The following is a 15662-nucleotide window of genomic DNA, read 5'->3' as shown; positions in this document are numbered from 1 at the left end:
CACTGATTGAGGAGAATAGGCCATGCAAAAAAGGTATGACCAACTGCTAGAAGTGGGACACAGGGATTTATCGTAGAACAGAAGTGCCAACAACCTCAATATGTATTTCTCATTTTTTTCATTAGGACTAAATCGCACGAAGAGTCTATTTTAAATATATTTTTACATATATTTAAATTTAGAATGGTTTGAATGGAATGTTGCGATAGGTTTAATGGCAAGAATGCGTATTAAAGATCCAGTGCTGCTTTGTTTTTATTGTTTATAAGACTCATTTTGAAATTCTGACATGTAGTATTCTGATATGAACTTTAATTAATGTAAAGTGATATAAATTATAGCCTACATAACAAGACTGGAGAGGATCTTTAAATTATACATGATGCAAGATTACTAAATACAGGAAAATTACTATTCATATATGACTTCCCCTATTATTAAAAACACTGTAGCCAAGCAATAAAACTTCAGAAACCATTCTAGTCATCTATCATTCTGTTCATTCTTAATACGCTGTATGAAAAGCACTTACCAGATGGCTATTTAAATCATGCTGATATTCATTCTTAAATGGCAATAACACACTCATGCTGAGGGGGAAATAATGCCTTACTGCTGTAATGATCTTGAAATTTAATAGCAAAATTCAGATAATTCTGCTTTAGTCATTAGATGTCACTAAGCTTGGAGCCATTTATGTGTATTTAATGGCTGAGCTCAATTGCTTTCAATTAACTGATTTGGTATGAATTAAATTTTCCTGTTGAGTGAAGAAAATGAGGTAAACTAAGCAAGTGCTTTAGGAATGACATCTTTTTTTATATAGGCCTGCAGGTTAAGTGTCGAGGTTATCATTAGACCTTACATAAGTAAAATAGGGAGTGGTCACTGACATTCATTGTGTATTATACCATCCTGAACTGCTATTAATCAGGTGGCTTTCCCACTCAAATGTGTAATTTAGGCACAGAAAATAAGACACATGCAGTTTTCTAGTGATTTAGGACAATGTTTCTTTGCTTCATTTCTTGAGAAAATGAACTGTGGCTGGTGGTGTGGTTCACAAAATAACATCAAGATGCTTAAAATGTGAACTCTGTTTGAGTATTCTGTATAAATCCAGACAAAATGTCTCTCATTAAGATGTTGCATCGTTGAGTGTTTATTTCTGTGTATAAAGATTTGGGATGTGCCCATAGGGAGAAGGAACTTACACTGGTTTACAGCCACACCAAACCACATGTGCTTAAGATACTCTACATGATTAGAAAATGTGTAAATGTGTGTGTGTGCGTGTGTGCGTTTTAGTGTGTGCGTGTGTGTGTGTGTGTGTGTGTGTATGTGTGGGTGTGGGTGTGTGTGTGTGTGTATGTGTGTGTGGGTGTGTGTGTGTGTATGTGTGTGTGTGTGTGTGTGTGGGTGTGTGTGTGTGTGTGTGTGGGGTGTGTGTGTGTGTATGTGTGTGTGTGTGTGTGTGTGTGTGTGTGTGTGTGTGTGTGTGTGGGGTGTGTGTGTGTGTATGTGTGTGTGTGTGTGTGTGTGTGTGTGTGTGTGTGTGTGTGTGGGGTGTGTGTGTGTGTGTGTGTGTGTGTGTGTGTGTGTGTGCTATAGTATCACACTGATCTTACAGTCACTGACCAGCATCAGGCTGCAGTGGACCCAGCCACTCTTTTCTGTCCTCCTATTTTGTTCCTGTGACTTCACATCTCACCACATCTGCACCCCAAATGACTTCAGCAAGTGATTATTAAGATGCTAGCAATGTTAAATGAGCATCATTGCCATGCACACTGCATTGTAACTCATCATCTTTCATTATTTACTGTAACAAATATGGCGAAAGCAGTGGCCAGACAAAAGAAGGCTCCAACCATTTGTTTCGATGGAGCACAGGAGTGATAGACTATGCAAACAAACCCATTAGTGCTTATTTATCACTTTTAGACCTTTAGAAAATTGCTGTTGGGATAGAGAATCAGGCTGTTCTCTTCTTAAGAAAGAAATATGGAGAGGTCTTCAGACTGTTGTCAGCAACTTTAGAGGTGTAAGGGCAACTTAGCCTGTGCTGTCTGAACCACTCACATCATTGTGATGAAAAGCTGATAAAAGCACACAGCTGATGAAGGCGAGAAGGACAGTTTTAAATAATAAGATGACGAAATGCCTTGTTTGCATTACTCTGTTTCTTTTCACAGGCTTTCATGGATGTATTCAATGTATTTTGGCATAGGGAACATTCAATTTTATAAATAATGTGTTAAATACACATTATGTATAAAATAGAATGTTCTCTGTGCCAAAATACAAAGTAAGACCACTGACAAAGCTATGCTGAATTGATATGTATACACATATCATTTGAAATACTAAATACTAAGTTCAGATTCTCAAGGTGTTGATTACATTGATATGTGAAGCTAAGACATTGTAGAATAATCTCCCACTGATCTGCCAGTGTTCTGATAAAAAATTAACAGTTAACTTAACTATATTTGTAGAGAGTGTTTCAATTATGAGAGAAGGCTTTATCACTTGCAGTTTTATATACTTTTTGTTATCAGAGAGAGTGCACGACAAGCAATTTCCAGCCTTTTATTTTACTGCTTTAATGGTTTTAGGACATTACTTTTAGCAGTGCTTGCAGTGAAGAACTGATGTGAATTCAGTATAACTTATTGTTCATAATTCTGTACTGAAAAAAAAAATCCAGTATTCTATTACTTAGGAAAAAATTGCAACATTTTATCTCCAAAATTACATGGAGATAAAATGTAATTAAGTATCTATGACAGGGAGCAGAAAGGAGAGGGGGTATTAAGGACAGAGTCTGGGGGAGACAGACAGTAAAGTGAAAGTGGATGCTGCAAATGAGTTATAAAGTCTGTTAAAATCACAGGCATAAGAAAGCCAGTAACCTTTCGAGGGAAGACCTGTGCTCTCCGAGGACAGCTGGCGTTTGGGAGACGTGAGCCACATACTGAGGGACAGCAGAGAGGAACGTCCGTACTGAGTGTGTGGATGGAATGTGTCTTTTTTGTTATCATTAAGAATAAGTGTATGAAACTGACATTAAGATAAAAAATGAGCATTCATTTGAAAAAATTGTGTCTTTTTCATTGACTATGTGTCATATGTAAATTAAGTCTAGTCTGGAACGCCAGATGGTTCTGGTTTTGGGAGGTAAGTGGTTAATCGGTTTAACTCTCTGCACTCCAATTCGAGTTCTACAAGGAGCTGCATTTCCTGACTGCTGCCAAACCATAACATGCATTACAATAACAGTCAGTGGCCGACAGTTTTGTCCCAATGGATGAATGAGACTATAGTCATTTTGGACTAATAGCTGCTCCATCTAACTGATGTAGAGAGAGTGAGTGTTCCCTCAGTTCCTGGTGGGTCCTCCATATGATGAAGGTCTCAGACAAAGCTTGTTATTTGCAACTGAATGACACTCAATGACACTTATTTTTTCAAAATAGAAAATACTAGTAATTCCAGTCATTTCATAGTTCCAGTAGTATCATCATTCAGGTTTCCTTTATCAGGTTTTGGATGGATTAGTGGATATTTCTCTTTTTTAAATCAAAAAGGGCAAACAGAAGTAACTTAGGACTGAAGTAACTTAAAAACATTCACATAGCTCTGATGCAGTCCAGTGCAGTTGTTGTCTCTTTGGGCAGATGGTCATCATAGCCTTCTCTTGTGCTTGGAACACTTTTCTGCAACATATCCGGAGAAGTGAATACTCAAGCTGCATACCTGTATAATTCAGCCTGATGAATGCTGCTCACAAACGGTAACGGCTCTGTCTAAAATGTATTTAGATATTTATTATTATTTTATTTATCTTTGGGCCTTACCTACTACCGATTCCTTTATCCGGTCCTCCATGGGATGTATGTTGTCCCTAACCACTGAGAGGTCTGTTGGGTCAAATAAGGCAACAAACAAAAACCTTAACAGGATATAACTCTACTCTGCTTGTTGTAAATGGCCCTATGTGGGAGGGGGCTGCTCTCCTGGGATGCAACTTCCTTCAGCACATCCTCAGACTGTTCAGCCCTAAGGGACTCCATCACAATCTCATCTCCACATTTATCTCCACATTTATCTCCACATTCATCTCCACATTCATCTCCACACTCATCTCCACACATCTCCACAGAGCCTTGTATGCTACTGAAGCCACTTTTGACTGCCAGATTTGCAGAAGCTGGAACTCTTGTAAACTGGAACTCTTGTAAAACATTGCTGACAAACTGTATGTAATCTGATGTAACGCACTATGTCTCTACACCTGTAAAGAGTATCTGTAATGTGCATGTAATTAATAAGGATAAACTATATCTGCACACATGCAAAGAGTAACTTCAGTAAACTTGTAATAAATAACAATGCCACTGAGCATAATTACAAGGTAATTGTTTATAATAAAGAGATTGTTAAGTGTATATTAAACTTTATTCCAGGATTTTGTTTGTTTTTTTCTTTGGCCTATTCTCTGTCAAGGCAAATAAACATTTTTTCTAGTAGACATGAGTTATTTTTAACCCCATGGAGCCTAGATGTGTTAATGTGAAATATTAGACCATTTCAATGTAGATCCTTCCCAGTTCCTGATGTTTGTGGAGCCCAGTGTGAAAACTAGGCAATGTAGCAGAACTCATACATGAGCAGTGTAAGTCCAACTTTCCTGACACTTTTAGTCAGTTTGTTGGACCCTGCAGCGAGGGGGCTGCTCCATGCTCACACAAAGCTTCCCCAGTCGTGGCTCTGCCCATGCTCTGCTGCTTACTTTTCTGTTGAACATCCTCCAGCTCAACAGCTTTCAGCTCCTTATCTTCCTCCCGCTCCACTGTGCGACCTCAGTTTCCACATTTACCTTCAGAGCATTCACCACCAGCATGTGCTAACAAGGCCTACTCTCTGCATGGCCACATTTTCTAACATCACATCCAGAAGCGGCTCTGCTACTTTGTCCCATATCATCTTCAGGTTTTCTCTTCCACACTCTTTCTGTCTTTCACTCTCGAGGTCCTTCCTTTCCCTATTCATTTGCTGCCTTTCGCTCTCTAGATCCTCTCTTTCACTTTTCAGGTGCTGTCGTTCACTCATTTATGTCTCCTTCTGCTTCTCCTCCTCCTCCTTCCCACTGCCTTCCTCCTCATCTTTTCCTATATTAAAACCGTGCAGTTTTCCAAATGCCTCCATGTCTGCTCTGTCTAGTAGTTCTTGTTGCAAGTTCCCCATTGCTTTTTGTGTGTTCATGTCCGGCAAAATCCTCTTTTCCTTCTTCTCAAGATCTTCTGTAAGGGCAGCAGAACTGCATTTCGCTGCTGCAGCCTCCTGTTTCTGTCAGCAGATTGACCAGTTTTACCTTTATCAAGCAAGGTTACAGGCTGTGAGTAGCTATTTTGACATTTAGTTCGATGTGATGCCACAATTCCATTGGCATCACGCGGAATAGAATAGAATAGAATAGAATAGAATAGAATAAACGTATTGTGGTCTTACATTATCACTTTGACCTTAATTAGATGAATTAGGTTCTGTTGAGATTTCATAGGTTTGCTTTAAATTTGCCTTTTTACATTTTATTTTACCGTGAAAAACAACGCAGAAATAATTAAAAAGGTGTTGAAGTCGAAGTCTCTGTCACAGTCCCTCCAGACATGCCTTTCTCTGGATGTCAGTCAGACAAAAGAGATGACAGAGGACTACAGAAGGATGCAAATGCCTCACTCCCAATACATACAATAAACAGTGGGAACATACACTGTCTTCATTTCCTGGACTGCACATCACAAACAACCTCTCATGTTCCCTGAACACTTCCTCCTTAATGAAGAAAACTCAACAGGACCTCTACTTCCTGAGGAGACTGAAGAAGGACAGCATGTCCACATATCCTGATCTGGTCTGCAGAAGCATCATAGAGTGTATCCTGACCTGCGGCATCACTGTCTGGTACAGGAACTGCTCCGCCTCAGACAGGAAATCACTGCAGCGCTTGGTGAAGACACCTCTGCTCGTTACTGGGTCAAGGTTTCCTGACATCAAGGACATTTACACAGTGTGATGTATAAGAAAGGCTTGTAGCATCAGGGAAGGTCTCTCTCACACCTCACATAGACTGTTTCCAATGCTCCCATCCACACGTAGGCTACAGAGAATCTGGGTCCGCTACTCTTAAGTCCCCTAGACTTATAAACAGTTTCCCCTGCCTGCTGTCAGATCAACCAAAGAACTCTTCTGTTCACTTTATACTTCACTTCAAACCAAACTGCTACCTCAGACTTCTTCTCACATCTATCGCACTATTTAACAGCTGAAATTATGTTTTGCTCACTTTAATCTGTAGACACTGTCCTGTGCTTAATGAATCTTTAATCTATTGTATATTAATCTGTACTGTGTATTGTATTGCATACACACACACACACACACACACACACACACACACACACACGCACACACATATACACACACACAGGGCTAGAAGAGACATTTTCACTGACCGACTGCCTGACAAACTGATTATCACTTTTGTTGAGTAGTCTTTGTGCATCTTAACTAGTCTTAGTAGTCACTGTGCATCTTAATCGTAGTAGTTAGTCATGATTTTTGGACACTGCAATCAAGAACCGTAGGGACAAGAATCCCACTCTAATGATTTTTCCTCTCAAGTGTAATGCAAGACTGTTTGATATGAGTGACTTCCTCCCTGATGCTGAAAAGAGCATAAACAAGCGATCTAAGGAAATTCATTCTTAACATTTATTGTTAGCTGTAGCTATAACTAACTTTTGCAAAGTACAAAGTGGACTAATATATATGGAACAGTATACAGCAGATTCGCTTGCAAGATAGGAGGCTTACTGTGGCATTTTTCACAGCAGTAAGACACAGATATCTGCTTAAACCAAGCATTTGAGATGTTGTACTAATGGCACTTGCTGTGCGAAACATGCTGTGTGGTGGATGTCAGTTGGGTGAAGCTACGATAACCTGCATTTCTGGGCTGTTTGCGAATTGTTTAGGATTATAGTTTTCTTGACCTTTCCATTCTTTGTGTGTGTGGGGGGGGGGGGGGGGGGGGAGTCCACTCGATTGGACTGTTTAGTTGAATTTAGCAGTATTCTCTCAAATGTTCTGTGCTGACCCTGCCTGTTTTATGGGATTATGAAATTCAGGCGATGTTTTTTTTGGTACTTGTGCAAAACTATTAAAACTCTGAACTCCTTGAACTATTTTACTGTGCAGTGGAGAAAAAACTTCTCTAAGTAAATATGTCACATGTATTTGTAGAGTATAGATTTCTTTGTAGATATATTTCTGACCATAAGCAAGATACATACATCACTTTTTTATATAAATAGTAGATAATTACAATTCTGCTTATTGATTTATTTATATTACAATCCCCAGTATTAATAAAGATGACTGATATTGGAAAATAATTACAAGGAGTTGGAATCAGAGGACACTAAATTTGATTCCTACCTCTTGAGCCGGGGAGCACTTGATGTGGCAACTGAACAAACCTGATTGAATGCTCGCTCTGAGCACCAGTCAGGCTGGAGATAAAAGCTCGGCACCCATCTGAGACAGCTTTAACTTCTGATCTGGGCAAGAGACTCCTTCGCATGTTCACAATTTCACTGGTGATGAAAGAGGACAAACAGGTGGTCTACAAAACTGAGCCTAGGACACAATTTATACTGTGTTCACTGTTCTTACCAACAGCAGGCAGATGTATGCATAAACTGTCTAACTCAGATCAGAGGCACCTCTTTCGCATTGCATGCAACCTATAATGGCTAGAGGTTGAAGCTTTCTAAACTGATAAATCAATTCTTACCATTTAGCATTAGCTAGCTGAAATCCCAGTAAATGTCTCCTATGTGTGTGGTTTCTTTATAGCAGGAGAACAGTATTTCCTGCAAATCCCCCTCCATTTAGAAGGCTCTGATCCATGGTGGTATAATGAATGCAGCCTCAGATTAGACTTTCAGGCTCCTTTTCAATGACATGGTATCAACTAGTAGTAGATCAAGAGATCATTTTAAAGGCATTAAAAATTCCTTTATTTCTTGAGTCATTACAATTTAGACATAGTATCAACAACATTCTAGTATCTAGTACATTTCTCACAATTATACACACATTTTGCATGCATGTTACATGTTAACAAAATAAAGAGCTGATTTAAAAAACACTCATTAACATGAAGCAATCTGATGGCATTCCTAGTCACAATGGCCCATTTCCTTATGGTTATGATACTATGCTGCCATGTCCTAACAATTCCCTCATTTCTTTCTCATTCCTAACTCAAAATAATGAGAGTTGACCAGACTATTCTAATATTTGATTGAGGCTGATTCTAGGTTAGCAATTAATGTGTTAAACTCAATGGCGGTTTGTGTCCTCAGTCTTATCTGTTTCCAATGATTTTAATGGTTTGATCTCAGGTTATATAGCACTGGCACACATTGTTCTATATCTAGTCATACATTTCCTTTCAAAGTCTGTTGTTGCATTTAATGAAGATCCTGACACTGCTGAGATAGTGACTGTGTCACATTAATCACTGGCTGACTGCACTTCAGGTGACTTAAAATCATACATCAGCATATATCCCTGAATGTCTGTGGAATCAGAAATTGCCTCTGTGGGACACCCGCACTCACAAGGACATGTGCTTATAAGACCACAACCAATAGGAGGTCAGTTCAAATTCCCCAGAGGGACAGTTTTATTATGGCTTTCACAGGTGGTAAGATCTTTGGTCGTTCTCAGGTATCAAAACGTAGATTGTCATGTGTAGTTCCAGTTTTCGGAGCTGTCTGACCGGATATGGTATTGTTCAGGTCTGATACATTGTCTGTAAAGCTGGTGGATGAAGGATAATAGTGCCTACAGGTGTGCTTGCAGGTGTATCAGGCTCCTCCCTACTTAGTGCACCAGCACTGGCAGAGGTGCTGAAGGAAGTTGGTCTTCAGCACGTTGGAGAGCATCCAGCTTTTGGTTCTGGGAACACGAGTGCAACATCCTGTTACGCATGTTTTATGCTTATATAGAAAATGTGTTCTAGCTAAAACCTGAACATTTTCTTTAAAAAATTAATGAATTGTAGAATGACAGGAAGGTCTGGGAGACCTGCATAACACATTTTGGACAAGCTATAAAATTTTCTAACTTAACACCTTATGTTTGAAGTATAAGGTCCATTTCTTTGGTTTAGATAGCTATTCCAACAGAAATATCTTTTCATTCATTTTGCTTCACCTAATGGCTTTTTGACTTGAATCTGCAATTAGGCAGAAAGAATTAGTGAATTGATCTGACTGGGTAAGCACACAAAAGGTTATATTGTCAAAATATTGAACTCTTATATTGATCTCTTGAATGTGAGTATTTGTCGTCATTCCATGTGTCGAAGGTTTTACTCTCAGACAGGGCAAGCAGCAGGCTTGGAATAACTTGAGGCTAATGCATGGTGACACTGATGGTGTTCAGCAGTGCATTTTATTTCCTTCTCTACTCAGTCGCCTTGCTCTGGCAACACTTGCTGCATGTGTTTTTGTCCCGAAGACAGCCTAATGAGAGTGTGTCTGCTGTTCACCCACTCTAGGACGAAGACCCAGGATACAGCTGCCGGCAGCACTGCACTAATCACAGACTAGCGGTTGACATCGCTGTTTTGTGTGTGTGTGTGTGTGTGTGTGTGTGTGTGTGTGTGTGTGTGTGTGTGTGTGTGTGTGTGTGTTAGACTCACTTCCTTCACTTTTCCTGTTCCTGTAGTGATGGCTATGGTCTCTAGAAGTGACAGTTATAAGTATCAGTTAACCTTTCATAAGCTGTTCTTCAGAGAGTCCACCATCAGCACAGGAGAACATAGAGCTACACAGAGCTCTGCAGTTGAGTACCTGTGCCAGGTTCTTGGCTTCTGACATCAGTTATTGTGTCTAATGGCATTTAAATTTTGACACAAACTGATACACAAATCGGTAAAGCATCAATCAAGAACCTTTGTCCTATAATTCTGTTCAGGCAGTTCACTAGGCAGCTGAAATGGCCTGACAGTGAGATTTGGTCCAAAGCCTAGTTTACTCAAAGGTGGAAAGCAGCTGTTTGAGAGGGCAGTGACGTCATTGTTTTCACCCCTGCAAGGATCCTGGGGGAGACAGAGATGGAGAGGGGAGTATAGTTCTCTCCCAGTCATTATCTCCTCTCTGGGGAGACATAGTACTGCATTCTGCCCCCTCAAGAGCAGCCACTGCTCCTTAGGAGTTCAGCTGGGTGGTCGTGTCACCGAGCCTGACGTTTCTGCCTTCCAGCCATCAGTCATCAGTCCACTGCTCATAGGCCAACACTGACATCTGCATTCTTAGGGCCAGAAGTCCTACGGCTTCTGGCTCTAGGCGAACATATTTTGGCTTCAGGTAGAGAAACATGGTGAAATAACAAGGACACACAATAGTGGGTTTTTGTGAATTTTGAAAATTGATAATGCGCAAAAATAAATAAATCAATAAAAATGGAAAAAGTCCAAAGTTTTTTTTAAAAAAGCCCAGATATTTACTCTAGGATGAGGTGGAAAACACAGAATATTGCTAAAGTCAAAATGTGAAAAGAGTGATGGAAAAAAGGTCTTTTAAATAAACGATGACGTATTAAGCCATAAGACCGAGTTAAATCTCTCCAATTTGCTTGTTTCAATGCCCCCACAATCACAGTAGCCTACGTCATCTAAAGTTTCTTCGCATAATCATAGTGGATGGACACACAATATAATTCTCATTTTTTTCGTGCATAACATTTGTGAAACATTTGATTGGAAACCTGGCTACTGTCATTGATTCAAAGCACTACTGTCACGGTGCCCCCTTGTGAAACATTTCCTACTCGTAACTGTGAGTGAGTGAATGAGAAAGTTACAATCCAGTTTCAAGAGGTGGTTTGCATCTAAAAAAAAACCCTCTTTTTTGGTTTCATAGAAGTTCAGATAGAGTTCCACTTGGCCTACATTTAGTAATCTGAAAGTGGAAACGGGCTTATTTTGTCATAACACTGAGATGGTTCAACATTGCACTCTCCTTTCTATTGTCATCCCCTTGACATGTCTCTGTGACACCTACACAGTGTATTGTTATGCCAAATATGTTATTTTAATTCTGATCTGTGTCTACACTTGACAAGGCTGCATTCTAAGTAATAACCTTTTCCTAATTCAATGGTAAAACAATATACTTGTACATTTAACAAGATAAATAGTAGTTTTTTATATTTAATATTGTTTCTTTGGTATACTCTGCATGTCTGGGATATAAGTCAGGAATATGAGATAATTTACTACAGGAATGCTGTCCTCACATATAAAACCAACTGTCTTATTATTTTGTAAGTGCTATATGGATTTGCTACTTGGAACTGTAAAAATAAGGAGCAAATTATAAAGATGTCTCTAGGAATAATATAGGAAGCAAATGAGGTTTTTCATGACCACATTGAGAAGCATTTTGCATCCCTCCTTTTTTACGCAGAAATGTGCTGTCTTTGTTTTGCTTAGCATTTTTGGTCAACTATAGGTTTTGGGTTATTACAGAGTATATCAAATTGATTTTGCTGCAAGATTATATTATATTTTAAATCTAACATCTAATCACAACTTTAAGTATTAACTTTGGAAAATTGACCTCAGTATGCTTTGGAGCTTCATGAATCAATATTGCTAAGAAGATGATTGCCTTGTTAAGGTTCATTTTCATTCCACTAGAGAAACTATTATGATATGGTTCATTTACTTCAATGTATTTAAGAAAAATAGCCAAAGCATCCAATGTAAATTCTAATAGCACAGTCTAAAGAGGTTGGTTTATAGTACTGCAGCAAAATGTTTTCCTGTTGGATTGTTCTAGGAATTTGTTTATTTTTGTTGTTTATATTTAATACAATTACTATCTTCATTTTGTCATCAATTTTAGTTTTCTGAATTTTACGCAGGACTATGTGATATGGAGAAAATGGTATATTTTGCTAGTGCAATATACAAAATACATAATTGTAAAGAGTAACCACTTGATATGACATAATTAAAGACTGGCCAGTGATATATTTCCCAAATCATTTACACTTGTTGAATTGAATGTAGTGATTCATCAAAACAACTATAAAACGCTCATCAGCGGTGAGTCTGGGCAGCGTGCTCTCAGCATACATGAATGATTGAGAACTCATTTGCAATAAAGATATCAATTACATTATATATTTCGCAGTCCTAATTTGAAGTTCATGGTGAAGTCCTCTGTCTTACTCTGTGTCCTGGCGAAAGGTCTGCTGGATCGAAATGAAAATTGTCATCCCTGTTAAGTAGGGTTGGACAGTCTGTCTCCACAAGGGATGTATTGATCATGTGTGTAAAAAGAATGTTATATTTCACAACTTCTCCCTACTGAAAGTCTTTATAGATTACCGTTCCTCTCAACAGAGACAGTGGAACAACTTGATACAGTTATCATAAGGACATTCTGCAAACATTCAGAAGTCAAGATGTCCTTCAGTCTGTCACTGAAGCCCAACTGTATTAATTCATATTCATTGAACGTTTTTTTGCTATGGGGTTCACAAGGTTTACAGTGCTTTAAGATTGTTCAGGAGTCCTCAAATGTCAGGCAGATTGCTGAATTGTGTTTACTTTTTCAGGAACTTCTACTATATCACCATGCTGCGGGACCCTGTGTCCCGCTACCTGAGTGAGTGGAAGCACGTGCAACGTGGCGCTACCTGGAAGACATCGCTGCACATGTGTGATGGGCGGGCACCCACACCCGACGAGCTGCCAGCTTGTTACCCAGGCGACGACTGGTCAGGCGTGATGCTTCGCGACTTCATGGCGTGCCCGCACAACCTGGCCAACAACCGGCAGACGCGCATGCTGGCCGACCTCAGCCTGGTGGGCTGCTACAACCTATCATCCATGAATGAGAGTGCACGGGATGCTGCCCTGCTTGCCAGTGCCACGCGCAACCTGAGGGGCATGGCCTTCTACGGCCTGACCGAGTTCCAACGCAAGACGCAGTACCTGTTTGAGCGCACCTTCCGCTTGCGCTTCATCTCAGCGTTCACGCAGCTCAACAGCACGCGCGCCGCCAGCGTGGAACTGCGGGAGGACGTGCGTCGGCACATTGAAGGCCTCAATGCGCTTGATGTGCAGCTCTATGACTTTGCCAGGGACCTGTTCCTGCAGCGTGTGCAATTCGCCCACCGCCAGGAGCGGATCCAGCACCGCCAGGAGCGGCGGAGGCGGAGCCGGCAGCACAAGGCCCCACCCCCTGGGCAGCGGCTGCGGCGGAAGGAGGAGCCAATGCCGTCTCTGCAGGCTGCTACCACTGAAGATTACGCAAGCCAGGTAGCTCACTGGTGATACCTCATGCCATGACGAACGCTCTGAGAGGGGGAGGAATGGTGTTCACTTCTTCTTCATCTTTCCCTTTCGTTTTCTTTCTGAGGATGCAGTGTGAAATTGTAATGCAATTCACAAGACAGTGAAGACTGACAATCTGAAACATGTACATTTACATGTTCATGGCCAGTATATGGAATGCAGAGAACTCAGTCTGCCCTTAGAGGTTTTGGAGTATTCGGAGTATTGAATATTTTATGGATGCAGCCTACCGTGCTAGCTTGCTAAATGTGACATTTAGCAAGTAAGCTAGCTTCAATTATGAAGAATTTGGCATTAATCTCAAGATGTAAGGTTAAAAACTAAACCAATCTATCACTCAAATATTTTCCTTTAGAAGAACAGTTTGCATTAAAAATAGTAACAAAATGGCAAAGTGACAAATTTGCTGGTGAAAGCAAATTCCTGACTTGTTTTTATTTATTATGGACCCATTATCTTGAAAGTGTGTGTTCCACACCACAACAAGGTGTTTGGTGACTGCGTATGTGGTGTACTGTGCAGGTCTAATGAATGACTTTCACATTCTTACCAAGGTCAAATGTATACAGCCTTGAAAGGGTTAGTGACAATGGAGACAATATGACAATATATCTGGAATGGATATAATATGGCCATATATATGGAATATGTCTATTGTATGTTTTAGACCTGAGATCCACTTATTTGGCTCAAATATCAAAATGCAGGTTGTCACTGGTGCGGTAAAATGTTAGTCCAAATCGTCTGCTCTGTCCTTGGTCATGTGTGTCATTGCAAAGTCTATTTGCAAGTTGCAATATAAAGTACAGAAAACCAATCCCAAGAAGATAAGACACTACTGCCAGCATGCAATCTTCCATATTTTCAGATTCTCTGTCTACATAATAATAATAATAATAATATTCCTCATATACCTACTCTAGTTGTGGAAGTCTTGCTATATACTAAACTATTCCCACCGTATGAATGAAAAGAAACAAGTCATGCCTCCACGCAGTATAATGGATTATCCACTGAGGCAAATCAGGTTTACCAAGAGTGAAGATGGGGTGTCCTCAATTCTTGAAGAAGCACTTTGCAAGCAGCCCCTTTTTCCTGAAGTTAGGTGGATAAAAATACAATGGATATGCATGAAAGCATTAGAATAAACTGAGAAAAGTGATCCAGAGGGGGTCAGGTTATGAAAGTGAAGCTGGGTGCCATCTCATCATCTCTGTCACACTTAGGGATGTTAGACATTTCTGGAGATGACATGGAGTGGTGTTTGTGAGAAAAGAGGAAGTCCTGCTTTTGAGCATCGTGCCCTCATTCGCCTGAAGGGGGCGCAATGTTTTCTGTGGCTGCTCTGATGCAAGTTTTTTTAACTCGAGTCATGTTGGCACCCTCCTGTCTGTTGTAGATTTTAATCAAACTAGTCTCAGTCATTCTTGTGCCGTTAAATTTTTTGTTTGTGTTGCTTTAGTTGCTGAGATATAAAACTTTGTTTACGTAGCTGGCATGGCATCATGAAAATGATGTAACCAGTGTAAACAAACCTTAATATCTCCCTTGTTTACAATTATGGGACATGTTTTGGACAATCTCCATCTTATGCAAGATCCCTGAAAATTCTCACAATAAAACAGGATTGGTTTTTATTTTTGAAAATCCCCAAAATGTTTGAAAATGAATCATACGCCGCTTTTCCGTGTTTGTGAGTTTTGTTTACTTTGCTCGCATTGTGTGAGGCTTGTGGTCTGGCCCTCAGTGCATTGAGGTTCGTCCTGATGCACATCGGTGTGTTTGAGCATGCGTATATGTGCATAATGTATGTGTATGTGTGATGAAATGGGTAGTATTAATGTTTTTTATTTGCTTGGTTTACTAAAGTGCAATAATATATAAAAGGAATGTCCTTTTGAAATAAATGCAAAATAAACATTATGCCATAATTTGACAGTATTCTCATTCAGCAATTTAACTGTCATGTAAAGAGATATGAATAGAAAAAAAACCTGCCATAGTATAAAGTTGCTGTTTTTGGTTGTAAAATTAAACTCAAACTGCACCACAAAAATCTTAAAAGTTTTTTTTTTTTTTTCCCCCATGACTGTTTGCCCTATCTGTTTCAAGTGTTATTCTCCTCAATAAATTCTGAAGGTTATCCTTCTGAATGAATTCTGAAGGTTATTCTTCTGAATTCATTCTGAATGTTATTTTTCTGAATTAATTA

The 15662-nt window shown here is 39.7% G+C and overlaps 1 protein-coding gene across 1 annotated transcript in view; it reads left to right on the top strand.

Annotated features, from left to right (window-relative positions):
* The window catches only part of hs6st3b (heparan sulfate 6-O-sulfotransferase 3b), a 46575-nt gene extending 33146 nt beyond the window's left edge, over positions 1-13429 (top strand). Inside the window, exon 3 of the mRNA XM_027018159.2 lies at positions 12709-13429. Coding sequence (XP_026873960.2) covers positions 12709-13429 — 721 coding nt within the window. The remainder of the gene's footprint in view (positions 1-12708) is intronic.
* The last annotated feature ends 2233 nt before the right edge of the window (positions 13430-15662 follow it).

Source organism: Electrophorus electricus, chromosome 25, assembly GCF_013358815.1.
Source record: "Electrophorus electricus isolate fEleEle1 chromosome 25, fEleEle1.pri, whole genome shotgun sequence".
Classification (NCBI taxonomy): Eukaryota; Metazoa; Chordata; class Actinopteri; order Gymnotiformes; family Gymnotidae; genus Electrophorus; species Electrophorus electricus.
Note: the sequence above shows the minus strand (reverse complement) of the source record. Positions and strands in the feature narration are given on the sequence as shown.